Source organism: Phocoena sinus, chromosome X (genome assembly GCF_008692025.1).
Source record: "Phocoena sinus isolate mPhoSin1 chromosome X, mPhoSin1.pri, whole genome shotgun sequence".
In the NCBI taxonomy this organism is placed as follows: Eukaryota; Metazoa; Chordata; class Mammalia; order Artiodactyla; family Phocoenidae; genus Phocoena; species Phocoena sinus.
Window position 1 is genome coordinate 131,577,760 of NC_045784.1, and position 23,355 is coordinate 131,601,114.

The 23,355-nt window shown below is 37.1% G+C and overlaps 1 protein-coding gene across 1 annotated transcript in view; it reads left to right on the top strand.

Moving 5' to 3' along the window:
• Positions 1-23,355, top strand: part of VAMP7 (vesicle associated membrane protein 7) — a 67,071-nt gene that overhangs the window by 16,117 nt on the left and 27,599 nt on the right. Inside the window, exons 3-5 of the mRNA XM_032620194.1 lie at positions 4,183-4,240; positions 6,234-6,371; positions 15,853-15,943. Of these exons, the coding sequence (XP_032476085.1) occupies positions 4,183-4,240; positions 6,234-6,371; positions 15,853-15,943 (287 nt within the window). The remainder of the gene's footprint in view (positions 1-4,182; positions 4,241-6,233; positions 6,372-15,852; positions 15,944-23,355) is intronic.

The following is a 23,355-nucleotide window of genomic DNA, read 5'->3' on the forward strand; positions in this document are numbered from 1 at the left end:
ATGTACTCTTCTTCCCAAACATGGAGCATACCTCCTCTCTGCAGGAGGTGGCCCCAAAGACTCATCTGATCGCTGTGTGCAGCTCCAGGTCCAGACAGTCCGAGTGATACGCAGTCCTCTCCATCACGCCCAGGAGTGGCTCCTGTGGCCCATTAACAACAAACTAAAAGACAAGTCATATGATCTCCCTGTTTCATCAGACCAACCCAACAGACATTGGTGGAATAAGAACAGCATCACCAAGTGGAAGTTGTAAACCTTGATTTAGAAAAGGGAAGAACAAGAAACACATAGATGTCACTGCTTCTTAGCAATATTCAAATAACTACTCCACAGCAATTTCAGAGACTCTTATTCTGACCTGGGAGTGGTTAGTGGTTCTGCTTTCTTGGAAGAAATTCTTCATCTTTTCTCTCTTTCTTCTCCAGGAGGCTCTTCCTGGTCCATTATCCTCTCTGGCCACATCCAGAATGGGTGTTAGTGTGTCATCTTTGGGAACTGTATAGGTTTTGTAGTCTGTTACTGCCTGGTGTAGTTTAGGGACTAAGAAGTTACCTCTGGGTTAAATGACCTCAGTTTCTTGTGAGTATGGCTTTAGGGTTTCTTCAAAAATTTATTGGGCTCAACGATCGTGTTTCTAGTCAGTTCCCAGGAAAGTGCTCAGGGAAAGCACATGTCATCTTTGTAGAGGCAAGGCTGGGAAGTAGGGCATGTTTCTTCCACTCATATTTTATCAGGCAGAACTTAGTCACTAGCCATATCTATAGCTACAAGAGAAGCTAGACTATGTAATCCAATGAAAATGTGGTTATAGCGCAAGAAAGTGATGTTATCCATCTGCTGTGTCTTTCCACCAGCATCCTGACCCAGTCCTACCCGGTATCCTTTGGAGTAAGTCTCTATCACTGAGTTGTCTTTTCTTTTTAACCTTCTGCCTTAGTTTCTTTCCTATAATCATGTTCCATAATCCCAATCAGTTTGGGAATAAAATATCTTTTATTACTGTACACCAACAGAAAAAAGTACATTTTACTGTATGAAAATCATTTCTCCCTGAAATCTGACCTTCCTTTTGCTATTTCTTTCTTTCTTTAATAGCATCACCAGTCATTCAGTTGGCTAAGCCTAAAACTTCAGAATCGTATTTGACTCCTTAACCAAATCCTTGCCATTCTCCTCCAGGAGGTATTTCAATCTCCTCTATCCTCACTTGTCATAGTGTCTGTTCAGGCATTCATTGTTTCGCATTTCTAATAACCTCCTCCTAGCTGGTTTTTCTGCTTCTAGTTGATCCCTCCTTAAATCTGTATTTCACATTCCTATGATTATACTTTCTTGCTTAAAACCCATTGCTTTTAGAATAAAGCCCAAACTCAGCCTTCACAATTTTGTCTATTCCTGACTTTTCTTTCCTTATCTCTATAGAAATCTTTGTCATTACCTGACCTATCTATGTTATTTCAAGCTTTGGTATACTATTTTCATGATTTTGTGTCTTGGAATGTCCTTCCATTCCTAGGCCCCCGGTAAATTTTTGCTCCTTTTACAGGTTCCAAATGAAATACTTTCTTAATTGTCACTTTAATCCTTCTGATTAAAGGGCAGTTCTGATCATGTCCCTTCCTTCAGCAGGTACTCAGGGTAAAGTTCCTTAACACTACTTGAAAGATTCTTCAAGATCTCCCCCTGCTCCCTTCTCTGGCCTTATCTCTCTTTACTTGAGCCCTCAGTTTTGTTCTCCAGCCATACTCAGCTATGTGCATTTCAGTGTTGGGTTCTTTCTCTCTTCCTAGCCTTTGCAATAGCTATTACTTTTTAAAAATCTGAGTTTGTCTTCCTGAGCTTATACGTTTCCTCTTCTGGAAACCCCTGAATTCCAAGACTGGGCCAGGTGCCCCCTTTTTGTGTATCTCCATAGCATCCTGTGTTTATTCATATTGTAACACTTATGAAGCAGTGTTATAATTGCTATCTTTATTTTTTGTCTCTGTCCTCTGACTATAGGCTCCTTGATAGCAAGGACCATATCTCATTACCTTCTGTGGTCTTTGCACCAACGTACTCCCAAGTGTGGTTTAGGAGAAGCAAATTTTGTGGGGAAAATGATGACTTTCATTTTTGCACCTGTAGTGTTTAAGTTGTCTATGGTACTCCTGTTGGATATGTCTAGTAGACAGTTGTATGCAGGCCTGGAGCTCGGGAGATAGGTCAGATTTAGATTTGGGAATCACTATGATTGTAGTAGCTGAAAACAGATATTGACAGCAAAACAAGAGAGTGGATGCCACCCTCCAGGGAATGTGTGTGAGAAAAGCAGGGGGCTCCGGATGCTGCAAGACATCAACAGAGAGCGAAAGAGACTACCATATAAACCAGGCAAGCCTGGTGTTAAGAAATCTAGTGGAGAGAAAACACTTTCTAGAGGAAGGAAGTGATCAGCACTATCAAATGTGTCAGAGAGAGCCACTGAATATGCAGTGTGGAAATCATTGGTGGAGTTGATGTCAACAATTTCAGTGGTGGAGGAAGACATTTTGCCTGAGTTCCCATACCTCCTTATAATTCATATCAAGCCTCTATGTGAACATTAATAATACAATTCAACAAGTATTCTTGTCTATCTACTTGCCCAGGGTAGAAATCTGGGAAGCAAAATAGACTTATCCCTCTGCCTCACCCCCAGTAGCCAGTTATCAAGTTCTATTATTTCTTCTCAGTCCCTTCTTCTTCACTGCCCATAGTACTTTAGTTTGTTTCTCTCACTGTTCTACTTCAATAGTCTTCTGTCTGGTCCTCCTTTCGGTCAGTTCTCCACACTTTAGCCTAAGCATCCTTTTATATGGCAAATCTGATCACACTCCCAGGCTAAAACCCTTTGATGCTTGTTCATTGTTCTTAGGATAATGCATAGTGAGGTTCGAAAGTCTTATACAGCATGATATTTGCTTACTTACAACCTCATTTGTGCAAGCAGTTTATTTTTTCCTTACATTCTATACTCTAGTCCAGGGGTCCTCAAGCCCCAGGCTGCGGACCGGTGGTGGTCCAAGGCATGTTAGGAACCGGGCCACACAGCAGGAGGTGAGTGGCGTGTGACCAAGCAAAACATCATCTGTTGCTCCCCATCACTCGCATTACTGCTTGAACTATTGCTCGCTCACATTCATTACCACCTGAACCATCCTCCCAATCGCTCGCATGACCGCCTGAACCATCACCCCTTCCCCGCCCATGGAAAAATTGTCTTCCACGAAACTGGTCCCTGGTGCCGAAAAGGTTGGGGACAACTGCTCTAGTCATATTAACTAATTTTACTTTTAAACCCAGTATTTGCTCTTTTATTTCAAAGCCCTTAAGCTTGTTGGTCTCTCACTCTGGAACACTCTTGCTTGTTCTTTTTGCCGTCTCTTACTTAGTCTTCAGGTATCAGCTCAGGCATCACTTGCTCCAGGATGTTTTCCTGTTACCCTTTGACAAACTCTGTTAGGTGTCACCTCTATGTCCTCACAGCACCATGTACTACCCTTAACTCCTTATCATCCTGCTTACTATGTTGTTCCACAATTGCCTGCACTTTCATCTCTGTAAAGGCAGGGACTGATGGTTTTGCTTATTTGTATCCTCAGCACCTAGCCCAGTAACTAGTTCAAAGTAGATGCCAAATGAATGTTACTGTTAAGTATTCAGTAGAAAAAGTGTTTGCTATGAAATCTTAGGAGAAGGCAAAGAAGACTGTATGGCCCATTTGGGGGTTATTCTTAATTATGTGTCCCTCAGATGTCATCTCTTGTTCAAACCTTAAGTATCTGGGAATTCCCTGGCGGTCCAGTGGTTAGCACTTGGCACTTTCACTGCCAGGGCCCAGGTTCAATCCCTGGTTGGGGAACTAAGATCCTGCAAGGCACGTGGCACAGCCAAAAAAAAAAAAAGTCCAATTATGCTTTTGCAGTTATTATTTTAATGGGTAATGTGCATAACATTGCACTATGTAGCTTGTTTTAATTTCTTATTTATTTCTATCAGTTTGACTTCAGAGGAACATGTATATAGGGGAGAGGGAGAATAGACAGTATCTATAAATAATATGGTCACGTTGGCAGTACTAAAATTTCTTATACATAGATAGAAGTGAAAGAGATATTACTCATAACCACAGTAAGTTTTATATCTTTTATTCTACAGTTATTTGTTTCATTACATCTGCCAAGACAGGATTGTATATCTTTGTATCACTGATGATGTAAGTAACTTGAAGACATGTTGCTATTTAAGTATGTGTAATGTTAATAGAGCCGGTTCTTAATTATCTGTGTCTGTGGTGGGTAAAGGTGATGTGAATATAATGTCTGTAGCTGGAAATTTTTTTCTATACTTTGTATTTATCATATAGAGCAGCAAAACAAAATGAAAGTTGATATCTGGCTATATGCAAATCAACTTGGTTCTGTAGAGTTTTAGCTTAACCTCTTGTAATTTCTATGTTTATTTTATTGTGTAGTGAGAATTGGTGTTCATAATTATGATTCTTTGGTATCAGACCCCCTCAAAATTTATTTATCTGAAATAGTAAATAGATTATTTCACTCCTCCAATCAATAGTGAATTTCTTTTAATGTATGTGGACTTTGGGAAAACAAAATCACAATACATTATGATCAGCTTTGTAAACCTGTAGTTCACATTGGTAGGTTGTTTTTGAGTATTTGTAGCTTCTAGATGGAAAATGCTCAGTAACTTAATGGTGGTCATCAAGGTCCTTTCTCCTCTCTGCAATCCTAGTGTTAGCTTCTTCCTGGACACATTCCCCTTATGGTTGCATGGAGCCACATGCTTATTTATTTGTGTCCAAAAAAGACGGACTATGTCTTCTCAAGTCTCTTACTGTATGAATGAGGAAACTTCCCAGATGCACACCGTCCCCTCCCCACGCTTTCAAAGTAGACTTCTTTTCATGACTTATTGGCTAGGACTAGGTTACGTATTTATTTCTAAATTGATCACTGACAAGAGGCATGGAATTGGCATGATTGCCATAGGTCAGGGTTCTTACGTTTATTGTATCACAGACCCCTTTGGCACTCATGGGCCCCTCCCAGAATTTTTTTAAATGTGTGATTAAATAAAACCAATTATATACAGTATTCAAAATATTTTAAATATTGATATAGTAATGTATATGCTTCTTTATGAATTCATTAAATAACAAGTTCTCATGGGTCTAATAAATAAAAATTATTTTGATGTGGTGATGAGTATAAATAATATTTTGAGAGATGTTTATAACTGATGGTATATGAAAAAAAGACTTCTCTTGGTGACAAAGTCACAGGTACTGTTAAATACTTCTCCGGTTTGTTACCACATTCACAATTGAAATTTGAGTTAAAGATTGGTGAAAATAATGATGAGATTTTTTTTTTTTCTATCCAAGTACATCAGCTCCTTGAATTTGGACCATTGACCCCACTTTAAGAACTCTTGGCTTAGACTAATCATCTTAGGTGAAATGGAGATGAGTGTCAACCACAGTGATCATCACAATGATTTATATTCCCTGATTTCACAGTATTTTCTAAAGTTATTTTAAAAATACAGCTATATCTGAAATGACTGATGTGAAAGTGCTTGGAGTAGGTGAGAAATATCACTAAATTTGGGATGGTCAGAGTTGAGTCTTATATTTCTTGAGCTATAATTATATTTTTGTATATATGTTACACACACACACACACAAACACACACACACACACACACACTTTTTGATTGGGACTAGATAAGAGTACATCCCTTGATCTTTTCAAATGTATCACCACTATTGAAAAAAATCAATTCAGACTTTATGTCAATAGTGTTATCTTTGTATGTGAAAGACTGTACTATTATGGATTTCTTAAGCATCTTCTTGTGCTGGGCTTTCTGATAGATCCTGTGAAAGATATAGATGGAGTAAAACCCAATTCCTGCTCTCAAGAAGCTAACCTAGGTACTGTTATCTTAGTTGGCAGTAATCAAACATATTTGGATTAGACTCTCAGCTCTTTCATTTACTAGTTGTTTCACCTTTGGCAAGTTAGTTACCTTTTCAGAGCTTTTGTTTCTTTATTAGTAAAATGAGGTCAGTTCCTCCTCATAGAATCATTGTTAGTACATATTAGCTGTTCTTCTGGTTGTTGTTAATCATCCATATCGTCTTTGTTTACTGTAATGTAAACTCTGTGTTGATCTCCTTTCAGGATTTTGAGCGTTCCAGAGCCTTTAATTTTCTGAATGAGATAAAAAAGAGGTTCCAGACTACATATGGTTCAAGAGCACAAACAGCGCTCCCATATGCCATGAATAGTGAGTTCTCAAGTGTCTTGGCTGCACAGCTGGTAAGATCTTTCTCAGGATATAGTATTTGATTCATATCTTCTTTATTACCTTAAAGCACCATGAATATAGGGGACTCTGACCTGCAGTGTAATTTTCTGATTGTGTTATTATATGCCAAGATAGTAAAACTTCCCTGATTAAAAAAATATATACAAGGGCCATTTTAGGATGGAAAGTGAATAATTGGTGATATTCTCTATAAATGGTGCTCAGAGTATCTCAGGGTTGGGAAAGAGATTAAAGATCATCTACTTCAACTACCCATTTAATGTGTAAATCCACTCAACATGCCAAATGACCTCTTAACCTATACATTAACCTCTACCCTCCCACGAGGCAAATTTAATTTTTGAACAGCTCAGTCAGTCATTTGAAAGTCTGTTCATCTGTATGAATACTTAATTATCCACTCAGTAAAGTTGTACATATGTATACACCCGTGAAATACCACCCTTTTCAAGATACAAAACATCTCCATGACCCTAAAGGATTCCTCATATCCCTTTGCAGTCAGTTCCCTCCCCATCACTCTGCCTGAGGCCACCACTGCTCTATTTTCTGTCACCATAAATTAGTTTTATTTTTTCTAGAATTTCCTATAAATGGAATCATACATTATATACTCTTTTGTGTCTTCCTTGTTTTGTCAGTGTAAGCTTTTTGATATTCATCCATGTTGTATAAATCAGTAGTTTCCTTTTTTGCTGAGTAGTATTGTATGCATACACCACAATTTGTTTCTTCCATTCACCTGTTGCTGGATATTTGAGTTACTTCCAGTTTTCAGCTATCACAAACAAAGCTGTTATGAACATCCATGTACAAATCTTTGTGCAGACATGTTTTTATTTCTCCTTGGTAAATACCTAGGAATGGAATTGCTGGGTCATATGGTGAATGATGTTTAATTTTATAATGAATTGTCAAACGTTTTTCCAAAGTGGTTGTACCATTTATATTCCCACTAGCACTTGCAGTGTTTCTGCATACTTGCCAACACTTGTTATGGTCTGTCTTTTTAATGTAATTCGTCCTTGTGGGTGTGTAATGATATCTCATTGTGGTCTTAATTTGCATTTCCCTGATGACTAAGGATGTGGAGACCTTAAAAAAATGCTTAGTTACTTTTTATCCATGAAACTATTTGAGTGCAAAGACATGAGTTTTATCTGTGATGGTGTTGTGAATGAGAAAAAGAGACTTACTGTAATTGAATACGTTCCTTTTCACTTCTCCTTTTTAATACCCTTTTTGAGGATTACACTTCTAAATATGCATCCTGTAGGGATGAAGTTCCTTTAAATAGTTATAAATCTTTATTATTCAATCAGTTGGTTTGTTTCATACTTCCACTAGGAAACATTCATATATGTGAAGCTATGTAAAACATCACCAGCAAAATATATACCAGTGCCCATTTGAAAGTAAATAGGGTCAGGTTGGTGGCCAAGATGGTGGAATAGGAAGACCCTGAGCTCACCTCCTTCCATGGGCACTCCAAAATTACAACTATTACAACTATTTACAGAGCAGCTATTGATGAGAAAGAACAGAAGACTAGTAGAAAAGATCTTATACAACTGAAGATATAAAGAAGGAACCACAGTAAGACAGAGGGGCAGAGACACAGTATAATCAAGATCCATACCTCTGGGTGGGTGACCCACAAATGGATAATTACAATTGCAGAGGTTCTCCCCAAGGAGCGAGGTGTCCTAGCCCCACATGAGGCTCCCCTGCCCTGGGGTCCTCCATTGGGAAGATGAGCTCTCAGAACATTTGGCTTCAAAGGCCAGCGGGACTTCATTTCAGGAGTGCCAGAGGGCTGTGGGAAATAGACTCCACTCTTAAAGGGCATGTATAAAATCTCACATGCTCTGGAAACCAGAGCAGAAGCAGTAATTTGAAAGGAGCCTGGATCAGACCCACCTGCTGATCTTGGAGAGTCTCCTGGAGAGGCAGGAGGCACCTGGAGCTCACTCTGGGGACATAGACACTGGTGGCAGCCTTTTTTGGGAGCTTGTTCTACCATCCTTTACTAATGGAGCTTGCAAGCACCATTTTAGAATATTCCCTCTAGCGTATTAATGCCAGGACCTGGCCCTGCCCATCAGCGTATCTGCATCAGTACTGGGACACCTCAAGCCAAGCAACTAGCCAGGCAGGGACACACCTTCACCCACCAGCAGGCTGGTTGCCTTAAGAACCCTTGAGCCTACAGCTACTCCAGGACCTGGCTCTGCCCAACAAAGGGCCCAGGACCTGACCCTGAATAGCAGTGTGCCTGCACTAGCCCTAGGACCCACTGGGCACTGGCCCTGCCTACCAGGAGACCAACACCAACTTCGGGACACCCCACACTCCACAGCCAGCCATCTCAGAAACTAGCTCTGCCCATCAGCAGGCCAACACCAGCTCTGGGATCCCCAGGGCCCTGCAACCAGAGACCCCAGGATCCCCTGGACCTCTACAGCCAGCTGCCTTGTGACCTGGCCCTGCCCACCAGCGGCTGACAGCCTCCACACAAGGCAGGATCTGGTAACCAGCCAGACTGGGGACCAGCCATGCCTACCAGATTATCCACAGTAGTCAGCCAGCCACAACAGAAGGACCCACACAGCCCATGTAGGAGGTATCCTTATAGCATACAGCTCTGGTGACCAGAGGGAAGTGCACTGCTGGGACTCGTAGGACGTCTCCTAGAAAAGGCCAACTTCTTCAAGGTTGGAAAATGTAATCAACTTACAAAATACATAGAAATAAAAAAAGGAAATTAGGAAAAATGAAGGCACAGAGGAACGTGTTCCAAACGAAGAAACAGGATAAAATCCCAGAAGAAGAGCTAAGTGAAGTGGAGATAAGCAATCTACCGAATAAAGAGTTCAAGGTAGTGATTGTAAAGATGATCAAAGAACCCAGGAGATGATTGGATTAACAGAGTGAGAAGTTAGAATTTTTTAACAAAGAGAAAGTGTAAACAATGACCAAACAAAGGTGAATACAATAACTGAAGTAAATACACTAGAAGGAATCAACAGTGGATTAGATGATACAGAGGAACGGATCAGTGAGCAGGAAGACAGAGTAGTTGAAATCACTGAGGTGGAACAGAAAAAAGAATAAAAAGAAATGAGGACTGTTTAAGAAACCTCTAAAACAACATCAAATGTACTAACATTTGCATAATAGGGGTCCCAGAAGGAGAAGAGAGAGAAAAAGGGGCAGAGAACATATTTGAAAACATAATAGCTGAAAACTTCCTTAACCTGGGGAAAGAAACAGATATCTAGGTCCAGGAAGCACAGAGAGTCCCAAACAGGATCAATCCAAAGAGGACCACACCAAGACATTGTAATTAAAATGGCAAAAATTAAAGAAAGAATATTAAAAGCAGCTAGGGAAAAGCAAAGTGTCACATACAAGGGAATTCCCATAAGGCTATCAACTGACTTTGCTGCAGAAACCCTGCAGGCCAGAATGAAGTGGCACAATATATTTAAAGTGATAAAAGGGAAAAACCTACAACCAAGAATGCTCAGCAAGACTTTCATTCAGTTTTGGTGGAGAAATCAAAAGTTTTACAGATAAGCAAAAGCTAAGAGTTCAGCACCATCAAACCAGCTTTACAGGAAATGTTAAAGGGGCTTCTCCAAGCAAAAAAGAAAAGGCCACAAGAAGAAATATGAAAATTATGAAAGGAAAAATCTCATTGGTAAAGACAAATATACAGTAAAGGTAGTAAACCAACCACATATAAAGCTAGGAGGAAGATTACAAGAAAAAGGAGTAAAATCACCTATAACCACAATAAAGGATACACAAAACAAAAAAGATGTAAAATATGTCAGTGTGGTGGGAGGGGGCATAAAAATGCAGGGTTGTTAAAATGCATTTGAACTTAAGAGATGAGCAACTTATAATAATCACGTATGTATATATAGATTGTTACATATAAACGTTATGGTAACCACAAACCAAAAATCTATACTAGATACACACACGAAAAAGGGAAAGGAATCTGAACATAACACTAAGATACTCATCAAATCATAAGGGAAGAGAGCAAAAGAAGAACAAAAAAGAAGTATAAAAACAACTGAAAAGCAGTTAACAAAATGACAGTAAGTACATACCTGTCAATAATTAAATGTAAATGGATTAAATGCTCCAATCAAAAGACATAGAGTGGCTGAATGGATACAAAAACAAGACCCATATATATACTGCCTACAGGAGACTCAGTTCATATCTGAAGACGAAAACAGAAAGTGAAGGGATAGAAAAAGGTATACCATGCAAATGGAAATGAAAGGGAAGCTGGGATAGCAATATTTATATCAGAGAAAATAGACTTTAAAACAAAGTCTGTAACAAGAGACAGAGAAGGACTACTTAATGATAAAGGAATCAATCCAAGAAGATATAACAATTGTAAATATATATGCACCCAATATAGGAGCACCTAAATACACAAAGCAAATATTAATAGACATAAAGTGAGAAATTGACAGCAACACAATAATAGTAGGAGACTTTAAAAAAATTAATTTATTTTTTTACTTTTGGCTGCATTGGGTCTTCGTTGGGTTGTGCGGGCTTCTCATTGCAGTGGCTTCTCTTGTTGTGGAGTACGGGCTCTAGGCTTGAGGGCTTTAGTAGTTATGGCTCTCGGGCTCTAGAGCACAGGCTCAGTTGTAGCACACGGGCTTAGTTGCTCCCCAGCATGTGGGATCTTCCCAGACCAGGGCTCGAACCCATGTCCCCCGCATTGGCAGGCGGATTCTTAACCACTGTGCCACCTGGGAAGCCCAGTAGGAGACTTTAACACCTCAATGGACAGGTCATCCAGATAGAAAATCAATGAGGAAACACTGGCCTTAAACAACACATTAGACCTAAATGGGCTTAATTGACATATATACAACATTCCATCCAAAATCAGCAGAATACACATTCTTTTCAAGTGCACATGGCACAGTCTCCAAGATAGTTCACATGCTAGGCCACAAAACAAGCCTCAGCAAATTTAAGAAAAATGAAATCATATCAAGCATTTTTTCTGACCACAATGCTATGAGGTTAGAAATCAACTATAAGAAAAAAAACTGCAAAAGACACAAACACTTGGAGGCTAAACAGTATGCTACTAAACAACCAATGGATCACTGAAGAAATCAAAGAGGAAATTAAAAAAGTACCTGGAGACAAATGAAAATGAAAACACAATGATTCAATATCTGTAGGATACAGCAAAAGCAGTTCTAAGAGGGACATTTATAGCAATGCAAGCTTACCTCAGGAAACAAGAAAAATCTCAACCTAACATTACACCTAAAGGAGCCAGAAGAAGAACAAGCAAAACCCAAACTTAGTAGAAGGAAAGAAATCATAAAGATCAGAGCAGAAATAAATGAAACTGAGACTAAGAAAACAATAGAAAGGATCAATGAAACTAAGAGCTAGTTCTTTGATAAGATAAACAAAACTGATAAACCTTTAGCCAGACTCATCAAGAAAGAAAAGAGAGGTCTCAAATCAAAAAAATCAGAAATGAAAAAGGAGAAGTTACAACAGATACCACTGACATACAAAGGATCATAATAGACTGCTATGAACAATTATATGCCAATAAAATGGACAACCTAGGAGAAATGGACAAATTCCTAGAAATGTACAATCTCACAAGACTGAACCAGGAAGAAGTAGAAAACATGAATAGAACAACTACCAATAAAGAAATTGAGTCAGGAATTTTAAAACTTCCAACAAACAAAAGTCTATGACCAGATGGCTTCACAGGTGAATTCTACCAAACATTTAAAGAAGAGTTAACACCTGTCCTTCATAAACTATTCCAAAAAATTGCAGAGCAAGGAACACTTCCAAACTCATTCTACAGGTCAGCATCACCCTGACACCAAAACCAGACAAAGATATCACAAATAAAATTACAGGCCAGTATCACTAATGAACATAGATTCAGAAATCCTCAACAAAATATTAACAAACTGAATTCAACAGTACATGAAAAAGATCATACACCATGATCAGGTGGGATTTATTCCAGAGATGCAAGGATGGTTCAGTATCTGGAAATCAATGTGATATACCACAGTAACAAATTGAAGAATAAAAACCATATGATCATCTAAATAGATGCAGAAAAAGCTTGACAGAATTCAACATCCATTTATGATAAAACCTCTGAACAAAGGGGGAACATACCCCCAAATAATAAAGGCTGTATATGACAAGCCCACAGTTAACATCATACTCAGTGGTGAAAAGCTAAAACCCTCTAAGATCAGCAACAAGACAAGGGTGCCCACTCTTGCCACTTTTATTCAACATAGTATTGGAAGTCCTAACCACAGTAATCAGACATGAAAAAGAAAGAAAAGGAATCCAAATTCGAAAGTAAAACGGTCACTCTTTGTAGATGATGTGATACTATATATAGCAAATCCTAAAGATACTGCCAAAAAAACTTAGAAATAGTAAATTCAGTAAAATTGCAGGATAAAAAATTAATATATAGAAATCTGTTGCATTTCTGTACACTAACAACAAACTATCAGAAAGAGAAATTAAAAAACAATCCCCCTTACCATCACATCAAAAAGAATAAAATGCTTAGGAATACATCTAACTAGGGAGGTAAAAGACCTGTACTCTGAAAACTATAAGACCCTGATGAAAGATATTGAAGAAGACACGGATGAAAAGATATACTGTGCTCATGGATTTGAAGAATTTATATTGTTAAAAATGACCATACTACCCAAGGCAATCTATAGATTCAATGCAATACCTATCAAAACACCAATGGCATTTTTTACAGAACTATAACAATTCTAAAGTTTGTATGGTGATGCAAAAGTTGCAGAATAGCCAAAACAATCTTGAGAAAGAAGAACAAAGCTTGAGGTATTACACGCCCAGATTTCAAACTATACTACAATAGTCAAAACAGCATGGTACAGTCACAAAAACACACATAGATCCATGGAACAGAACAGAGAGGCCAGAAATGAACCCATGCTTGTATGGTCAAATTAATCTACGATAAAGGAGGTAAGAATATAGTGGGGAAAAAGCTGTCTTTTTCCCTCTTCACCAAATGGTGTGGGAAATCTGGACAGCTACAGCAAAAGAATCAAACTGGACTACTTTCTTACACCATGCACAAAAATAAATTCAAAATGGATTAAAGACTTAAATATAAAACCTGAAACCGTGAAACTTCTAGAAGAAAACATAGGCAGTATGCTCTTTGACATTGGTACTAATAATATTTTTTTGGATATGTCTCAGGCAAGGGAAACAAAACCAAAAATAAACAAATGGGACTTTATCAAATTGAAAAGCTTTTGCACAGTGAAGGAAACTACCAACAAAATGAAAAGGCTGCCTACTGAATGGGAGAAGATATTTGCAAACAGTATATCCGATAAGGGCTTAATATCTACAATGTGCAAAGAACTGATAGAACTTCAACATATAAAAAACAAACCAACTATAAAGTGGGCAGAGGAGCTGGATAGCTGTCTTTCCAAAGAAGACATACACAGATGGCCAACAGGCACATGAAAAGATGCTCAACATCACTAATTGTCAGGGAAATGCAAATCAAAACCACAATGAGATATTACCTCACACGTGTCAGAATGGCTATTTTCAAAAAAGGCAACAAATAACAAGTGTTGGTGAGGATGTGGAGAAAAGGGAACCCTCCTGCACTGTTGATGGGATTGTAAATTGGTGCAGCCACTATGGAAAACAATGTGGAGATTACTCCAAACGTTAAAAATAGAACTATTGTATTATCCAGCAATTCCACTCCTGGGTATTTATCCAAAGAAAACAAAAACAGTAATTAGAAAAGGTACATACACCCCTATGTTCATCGCAGCATTATTTACAACAGCCAAGATATAGAAGCAACCTAAATGCCCATCAAGAGATAAATGGATAAAGAAGATATGGCATACACACACACAGACACACACACACAGGAATGTTACTCAGCCATATAAAAGAACGAAATCTTGTCATTTGCAACAACATGGATGGATCTAGAGGCTATAATGCTAAGTGAAATAAGTCAGAGAAAGACAAACACTATGATTTCACTTATATGTGGAATCTAAAAAACAAAACAAATGAACAAACTTAACCAAACGTTAACAGAGTTATAGATACAGAGAACAAATAGGTTGCCTGAGGGGAGAATGTTGGGGGTAGGAAAGAATAGGTGAAGGAGATTAAGAGTTACAGACTTCCAGCTGCAGTATAAATGAGTCACAGGTATGAAATGTGCTGTGTTGGGAATATAGTCATAACTATGTAATATCTTTGAATTTTGACATATCATAGCTAAACTTATTGTTGTGATCATTTTGAAATGTGTAGAAATATCAAATCACTATGTTGTGTAACAGGAAATAACATAGTGTTATAGGTCAATCATACTTTAAAAACAAACTCATAGAAAGATAGATCAGAGAGGCGGAGTTGTGAGGAGGGGAATTGGATGAAGGCAGTCAAAAAGTACAAACTTCCAGTTATGAGATAAATAAATACTGGGGATATAGTGGACAACATGATAAATATAATTAATAATGCTTTATGTTATGTATGAAAATTGTTAAGAGAGTAAATCCTAAGAGTTCTCATCACAAGGGGGGAAAAAGGTAAATAGGGTTAGCTGGCAGCAAAACTTTCAATTTAGCTGGTTTGTCTTTAGCTCCAGATGTGTGTGTGAACCTCTAAACAAATCTGTGCCAGGATCCTTGACTATAAATGGAGATAATAAAAATGGCATCTTCGTCATAGAGTTTTTGCATGGATTAAATAATATCCCTTATTTGAAGCACTTAACACAGTGAAGTGACTGGAATATTGTGTATTAAGCAGTCCACAATTGTTCGCTATAGATAATAATTTCAAAATATATATACTATCTTCAGTGTCTTACATTTCTAGATCCTGTAAGAAGCCAATGAAAATAGGATGCATACTCTGATCCCAACAGATAACAAGAACAGATGCTCAGAAGCTGGGCCAGTCCCTACCTCATCATACCCAAGAAATGGGGAAAAATTTAGAGTACCCTTTCCCTGTCCTGTTCCCCCTGCCCCCTCTACAGTCTTTTCTCCTTTCTTCCTTGTCTGAGCACAGATTATATAACACCCTACTTCTGCCCCAGGAGTCTCAGATGTATATTTGATGTAATACGTTTAGCTTTATTTCATTTAAAATAAGGTGATCTTTTTATACTATAACAATTATATTTCATATGGTAGCAAGTGTTATGCTTGCCTATATTTTTGGTAACAATTTTTGAATGAAGTGACATCTATCTTTTGTGCCAAAGATAAAGACAGTTTTATAGCATTCTTCAATGTCATTCCTCTTCTTTTTGTTTTTGTATTGTAAATAATGTCTGGGTATCATGAGTTAAATCATATTCTTTTATAGAAGCATCACTCCGAGAATAAGGGCCTAGATAAAGTGATGGAGACTCAAGCCCAAGTGGATGAACTTAAAGGAATCATGGTCAGAAACATAGGTATGTTTCATGGCATACTCCGCATGCATGAGGGCAAAAATGATAATAGATTACTTGATTGGGGTCAAATCATTCTAGAGAGGCTGAAATAGCACTTCCTTATTTTTAATATTGGAAGCTAATTGTCAGCTGAGATATGGATATTACTTACCTATGATACTGCCTACTGTATGATGGTTTCTTTTTAGCACTTATGACTATTCATTCTAAATTTGTTAGCTTGCTTAGCAAGACTAATTTCCAAGACCCTTAAACAGTTCAGCAACTTAGAATAATTTAGTCAGTTTTGGCTGGAAATACCCAGATAGTTGATATCATCAGTATAGACACTTAAAGTATAACTATTTGCCCTCCTTAGAAAGTTTGTAGCTCTTGACTGAGAAAGAATTGGACCAAAAAACTGTTGTGTTCTTCAAGAGGATGAACTATGGCATGAATTCCATTGGCCTGTGTTTTGTCAAGAACCTATTTACCACATGAAAGTAATCCAGAGAAATGCACTGTTTGTTTTTTAATTGATTATAACAGTGGTATTTAGATTTAGGATGATGTTAATTTTTTAATAGCACCAGTTCTCACAATATAGTCCCTGGGCCAGCAGCATCAGCATCCCCTGGGAACCTGTTACAAATGCAAATTTTCAGGCCCCACCCCAAGCCTACTGAATCAGAAACTCTTGGAGTGGGAAATCTGTGTTTTCACAAGCCCTCCAGAGGATTCCAGTGCACACTCAAGTTATAGAACCACTCTTAAATATATCTTCTAAGAGGAATGTCTTGCAGAGAATAAATTCTTAATATAAAATTGAACAAAAATTAGTATATAAATGCTTTACAAGATATTTAACTGAGATGTCATTTCATAAATGTCCATTTAGTTATAATTTTGAATTTACTATTTGAATTTTACATTTATTATTAGAACTCTTAAAAGTTATGAAAAGACATTTTAAAAAATTTACTTTGTCTCACCATCCTAAAGTTTTATTTACATTTTCTTTCCTTTAAATTTTTACTTACATGTATACATAGTTAATCATAGTTTATATTCAGTTTTGTGGAGGCAGTATAATAGAGTAATCAAGATTTGGAGTCATACATGCCTGAGTTTGAATCCTGATTTCACTTCCTACCTGCTGTTAAGCCTTGATCAGTCCTCTAACCTCTCTGACCTTTACTCCTTAATCTGCAAAAAGGAGGTAATAGAACCTGAGGTTACCAGGATAAAAGAGGTAATGTATGTAAAACACTGTGTACAGTCCCTGGCACATAGTAAGAGCTGAATGATTGTTAGCTGTTAGTCTACTTTATGCTCATGCAGTATTTCTTTGAGTTATATCACAGGTTACCAATTTTGTCCTTATGTTGGACACTTTGGGTCTTTAGAGCATTATTACTCAGAGTGCTGTTTTACAACCAGCAAGGAGCTTGCTCCAGAATAGAAGTCAATGCTGTGCTTCCTTCATTGAGAACATCTTGCTATGAAAATGTCAATTTGACTGAACGGTATACTTGGAAACTTAGTTGAGCAGTAGCAAACACTCTTAGGTAGCACTGATTTAGAGTTTGTGTTATAGTAACAGTACTGTTATAAATGTTTCTGTGCCTATTATATTCTTCTTATTTTGTTGAGATTAGTTCCCAGGAATGGGATTAATAATCAAAAGGCAGAAACATTTTTATATTTCTTTTTTTTTTTTTTTTTTGTGGTACGCGGGCCTCTCACTGTTGTGGTCTCTCCTGTTGTGGAGCACAGGCTCCGGATGCACAGGCTCAGTGGCCATGGCTCACGGGCCTAGCTGCTCCGTGGCAAGTGGGATCTTCCCGGACCGGGGCACGAACCCATGTCCCCTGCATCGGCAGGTGGACTCTCAAGCGCTGCACCACCAGGGAAGCCCTATCTTAATATGTATGTCTCTGGGTTATTTGAAGTGATTTCCTTTCATTGATTTTAGTTTTAAATATAGGTCTAGATGCAGACTAGAGAACTCTTAAATATATCTTTCAATATACCTATTGAAAAACTACTAATATTTTTCTCTTTTTTTGGCCACCAAATATATTTATTTGGCCTAAAAGTGGAAGCAGCCAACTGCTACAATAGTATTTATTGCAGATGCATAATGTTTCCAGAAAATGAACCTTTTTTTTTTTTTTTTAAAATGAACCTTTTTAATCAACTCCTCTTAAATGACATTTATGTTTAGAATTACAGAAATAGCAAATTAAAAATGTAGCAAAAACCTTTCTAATCATCTCCCTTTGATTTTTTAACAGCTTTATTGACACATAATTCACATACCATACAATTTACCCATTTAAAGTATACAATCCAATGGTTTTTACTATGTCCACAGAGTTGTGTGACTATCACCACAATCAATTTTAGAACATTTTCACTACCCCCCAAAGAAATTCTTTACCCATTTACAGTCACTCCTCTTTTCCCCTCAACCTGCAGACCTAAGCAACAATTAATCTCCTTTCTGTCTGTATAGATTTGCTTGTTCTGGACATTTCATATAAATGGAGTTATATAAAATGTGGCCTTAGCAATTTTGAAGTATATAATACAGTATTGTTGACTACAATTAGTGTGCTGTACACTAGATGTTCAGAACTTACTAATCTTCTAGTTGCAAGTCTGTACCCTTTTACAACATCTCCCCAATTCCTGTACCCCCCAGCCCCTGGTAACCACCATTCTACTCTGGTTCTATAAGGTTCACATTTTTAGATTCCACATATGAGTAATATCATACAATATTTGTCTTTCTTTGACTAGCTTATCTCACTAAGCATGGTGCCCTCAAGATCCATCCCTGTTGTTTCAAATGGCAGGATTTTCATTTTTCTCATGGCTCAATAATATTCCATTATATATGTACACTACATCTTCTTTATCCATGCATCCATTGACAGACACTTAGCTTGTTTCCATATCTTGGCTGTTGTGAAATAATGCTGCAATAAACATGGGAGTACAGATATCCTTTCAATATCCTGCTTTCATTTCCTTCAGAGAGAAACTCAGAAATGGAATTGCTAGATATATATGGTAGTTGTATTTTTAATTTTTTTAAGGAAGCTCCATACTGTTTTTCATAGTGATTGAACCAATTTACATTCCCACCAGCAGTGCATAAGGGTTCCCTTTTCTCCATATGCTCACCAACACTTAATCTCTTTCTTCTTGATGATAGCCATTCTAACTGGTATGAGGTTGATATTTCATTGTGGTTTTTATTTGCATGTTCCTGATGACTTGTGATGTTGAGCATCTTTTAATGTACCTGTTGGCCATTTGTATATCTTCTTTGGAAAAATTCTATTCAGTTCCTCTGCCCATTTTTTAATCCAATTGTTTGTTTTTTTGTTACTGAGTTGTATTAATTCTTTATATATTTTGGATGATAACCCCTTATCCAATATATGGTTTGTAAATATTTTCTCCCTTTCTGTAAGTTGCCTTTTCATTTTGTTGATTGTTTCTTTTCATGTCCAGAATCTCTGTAGTTTGATGTAGTCCAACTTGTTGATTTTGCTTTTATTGCTTGTGCTTTTGGTATGCTAAGTATCATTGCAAAGACCAATGTCAAGAACTTTCTTCCCTATATTTTCTTCTAGGTGTTTTATTGGTTTCAGGTCTTACATTTAAGTCTTTAATCCATTTCAAGTTAATTTTTTGAGTGATGTATATAGGGGTCCAATTTCAATTTTCTGCATGTGGCTATCCATGTGGTTTTCCCAACACCATTTGCTGAAGAGACCATCCTTTCCCCATTGAGTGTTCTTGACTCCCTTGTCAAATCTTAGTTGACTCTATATGTGGGGGTTTATTTCTGGTCTCTCTGTTTTGTTCCAATGGTCCATGTATCTATTTTTGCCAGCAATACTGTTTTAATTACTATAGCTTTATAGTATAGTTTGAAATCAGGAAGTGTAATGCCTCTGGCCTTGTTCTTCTTTCTCAGGATTACTATGGCTATTTGGGATCTTTTGTGGTTTCATATACATTTTAGGATTGGTTTTTCTATTTCCGTCAAAAATGCCATTGGAATTTTGATAGAGATTGCATTGAATCTGTAGATGACTTTGGGTACTATGAATATTTTAACAATATTAATTTTTCTGATCCATGAACATGGGATGTATTTCCATTTGTTTGTAATTTCTTTCATCGAAGTCTTGTAGCTTTTATCACACAGATCTTCACTTCCTTGGTTAAGTTTATTCCTAAATATTTTATTATTTTTTATGGTATTCTGATTGGGATAGTTTTATTACTTTTGTTGATATTTTGTTATTATATAGAAACAACTGATTTCTGTATGTTGATTTTATATCCTGCAACTTGATTGAATTCATTGATTAGTTTAACAGTTTTTTTGCTTGAATCTTTTAAGATTTTCTATGTATAATATCATATCATCTTAAATAATGGCAATTTTACTTCTTCCTTTCCAATTTGGATGCCTTTTATTTCTTTGTCTTGCCTGATTGCTCTAGCTAGGAGTTCTAGTATTTTATGAATAATAGTGATGAGAGTGGGCACCCTTGTCTTGTTCCTGATCTTAGAGGAAAAGCTTTCAATCTTTCATCATTCAGTATGATGTTAAGCTATGGGTGTGACATAATGGCCTTTATTATGTTGAAGTAAACCCCTTCAATATTCAATTTGTTGAGAGTTTTTGTCATGAAATTATGCTGAATTTTGTCAAATGTCTTTTCCCCATTTATTGAGATGATCATAAATATTTATCTTTCATTCTATTAATGTGGTATGTCACATGTATTGATTTGTGTATATCAAACTATCCTTGCATCCCAGGGATAAATCCCACCTAGTTGATTGTTTTGATGTGTTGTTGAATTCAATTTGCTAATATTTTTTTGAGAATTTTTGCACCTATATTCATCAGGAATATTGGTCTAGTTTTGTTTTCTCATAGTGTCCTTATCTGGCTTTGGTATCAGGGTAATGCTGGCCTTGTAAAATGCGTTTGGAAGTGTTTCCTCCTCTTCAGTTTTTTTCAAAGAGTTTGAGATGAATTGGCATTAACTTTCCTTTAAACGTTTGGTAGAATTCACCAGTGAAGCCATTTGGTACTGGGCTTTTCTCTGTTGGGAGGCTTTTGATTACTGATTCAATCTCTTTGTTCATTATTAGAATCTTCAGAGTTTCTATTAATTTCCGATTTAGTCTTGGTAGGTTGTATGTTTCTATGAATATATTCATTTCTTCTAGGTTATCCAGTTTGTTGGCATATAACTTTTCATAGTAGTCTCTTATGGTCCTTTGTATTTCTGAGCTATCATACGAGCTATCAGTTGTGATATCTTCTCTTTCATTTCTGATTTTATTTATTTGGGTTCTCTTTTTTTCTTAGTCTAGCCAAAGCTTTGTCAATTTTGTTTATCTTTTCAGAAAACAAGCTCTTAGTTTTGCTGATATTTTCTATTGTTTTTCTGGTCTCTATTTCAGTTATTTCCACCATGATATTTGTTATTTCCTTTCTTCTGCTAACTTTGGGCTTACTTTGTTCTTTTTCTAGTTCCTTGAAGTGTAAAGTTAGGTTGTTTATTTGAGGTCTTTCTGTTTTCTTAATATATGCATTTATCACTATAAATTTCCCTTTGAGACTGCTTTTGCAGCATCCTATAGGTTTTAGTATGTTGTCTTTCCATTTTCACTTGTTTCAAGATATTTTTTATTTCCATTTTGATTTATTCTTTGACCCATTGGTTGTTCAGGAGTGTGTTATTTAATTTCCACATATTTGTAGATTTTCTAGCTTTCCTTTTATTGTTGATATCTAGTTTCATACCATTGTGGACAAAGCAGATAGTATGATTTCAATCTTCTTGAGTTAGTTAAGACTTGTTTTGTGTCCTATCAGATGATCTATCCTGGAGAATGTTCTGTGTGCACTTGAGAAGACTGTGTATTCTGCTGCTGTTGGATGAATTGTTTTGTACATGTCTGTTAGGTTCACTTGGTCTAATGTGTGTTTTGAGTCCAATGTTTTCTTTTTTGATTTTCTGTCTGGATGATCTATCCATTGCTGAAAGTGGGGTATTGAAGTCCCCTAATATTATCGTATTGTCTATTTCTCCCTTCATATCTTTTAGTATTTGCCTAAGATAATTAGGTGCTCTGATATCATGTGAGCATATCATTGATTGTTATATCTTCTTAATGAATTGACCACTTTATTATTTTATAATGACCTAATGTGTCTCTTGTTACCATTTTTGGTGTACAGTCTTATTTTGTGTGATATAAGTATAGTTATACCCACTTTCTTTTGGTGTCTACTTGCATGGAATATCTTTTTCTATCCCTTCACTTTGAGCCTGTGTGTGGACTTAAATCTGGAGTGAGTCTCTTTGTAGGCAGCATATAGTTGAGTCTTGTTTTTTTTGTTTGTTTGTTTGGTTTGGTTTGGGTTTTTTTGTGGTACGTGGGCCTCTCACTGTTGTGGCCTCTCCTGTTGCGGAGCACAGGCTCCGGACGCGCAGGCTCAGCGGCCATGGCTCACGGGCGCAGCCGCTCTGCGGCATGTGGGATCTTCCTGGACCAGGGCACGAACCCATGTCCCCTGCATCGGCAGGCGGACTCTCAACCACTGCGCCACCAGGGAAGCCCGAGTCTTGTTTTTTAATCTGTTCAACCACTCTGTGCCTTTTGATTGGTAAATTCAGTCCATTTACAGTTTGAGTAATTATTGTTATGAAAGGACTTACTAATTACATTTCATTCATTGCTTTCTGCCTGTTTTATAGTTTCATTGTTCCTATTTCCCTCTACTTCTGCTTACCTTTTGAAATTGGTGATTTTCTGTGGTTGTGTCCTCTATTTCCCCTTTCTTTGTCTTTTGTGAATCTAATATAGATTTTTGTTTTGTGGTTTCCATTGGGCTTACATAAAGGCTCTTATAGATAAAATAGTCCGTTTTAAGCTGATAGCAACTTAACTTTGCATACAACTCTGCACCCATTTACTATCCCTATTTTATCTTTTTGACATCACACTTTACCTCTTTTTATATTGTGCATTCATTAACAAATTATAGTAGCTGTAATTATTTTTTAATTAGTTTTTATTGGAGTATAGTTGCTTTACAATGTTGTATTAGTTTCTACTGTACAGCAAAATGAATCAGTTATACATACACATATATTGCCTCTTTTTGGATTTCCTTCCCATTTAGGTCACCAGAGTGCATTAAGTAGAGTTCCCTGTGCTATACAGTATGTTCTCATTTGTTGTCTATTTTATACATAGTATCACTAATGTATATGTATCAATTTCAATTTCCTCACCCCCGCCCCACTTTCCCCCTTGGTATCCATACATTTGTTCTCGATGTCTGTGTCTGTTTCTGCTTTACAAATAAGATCATCTATACC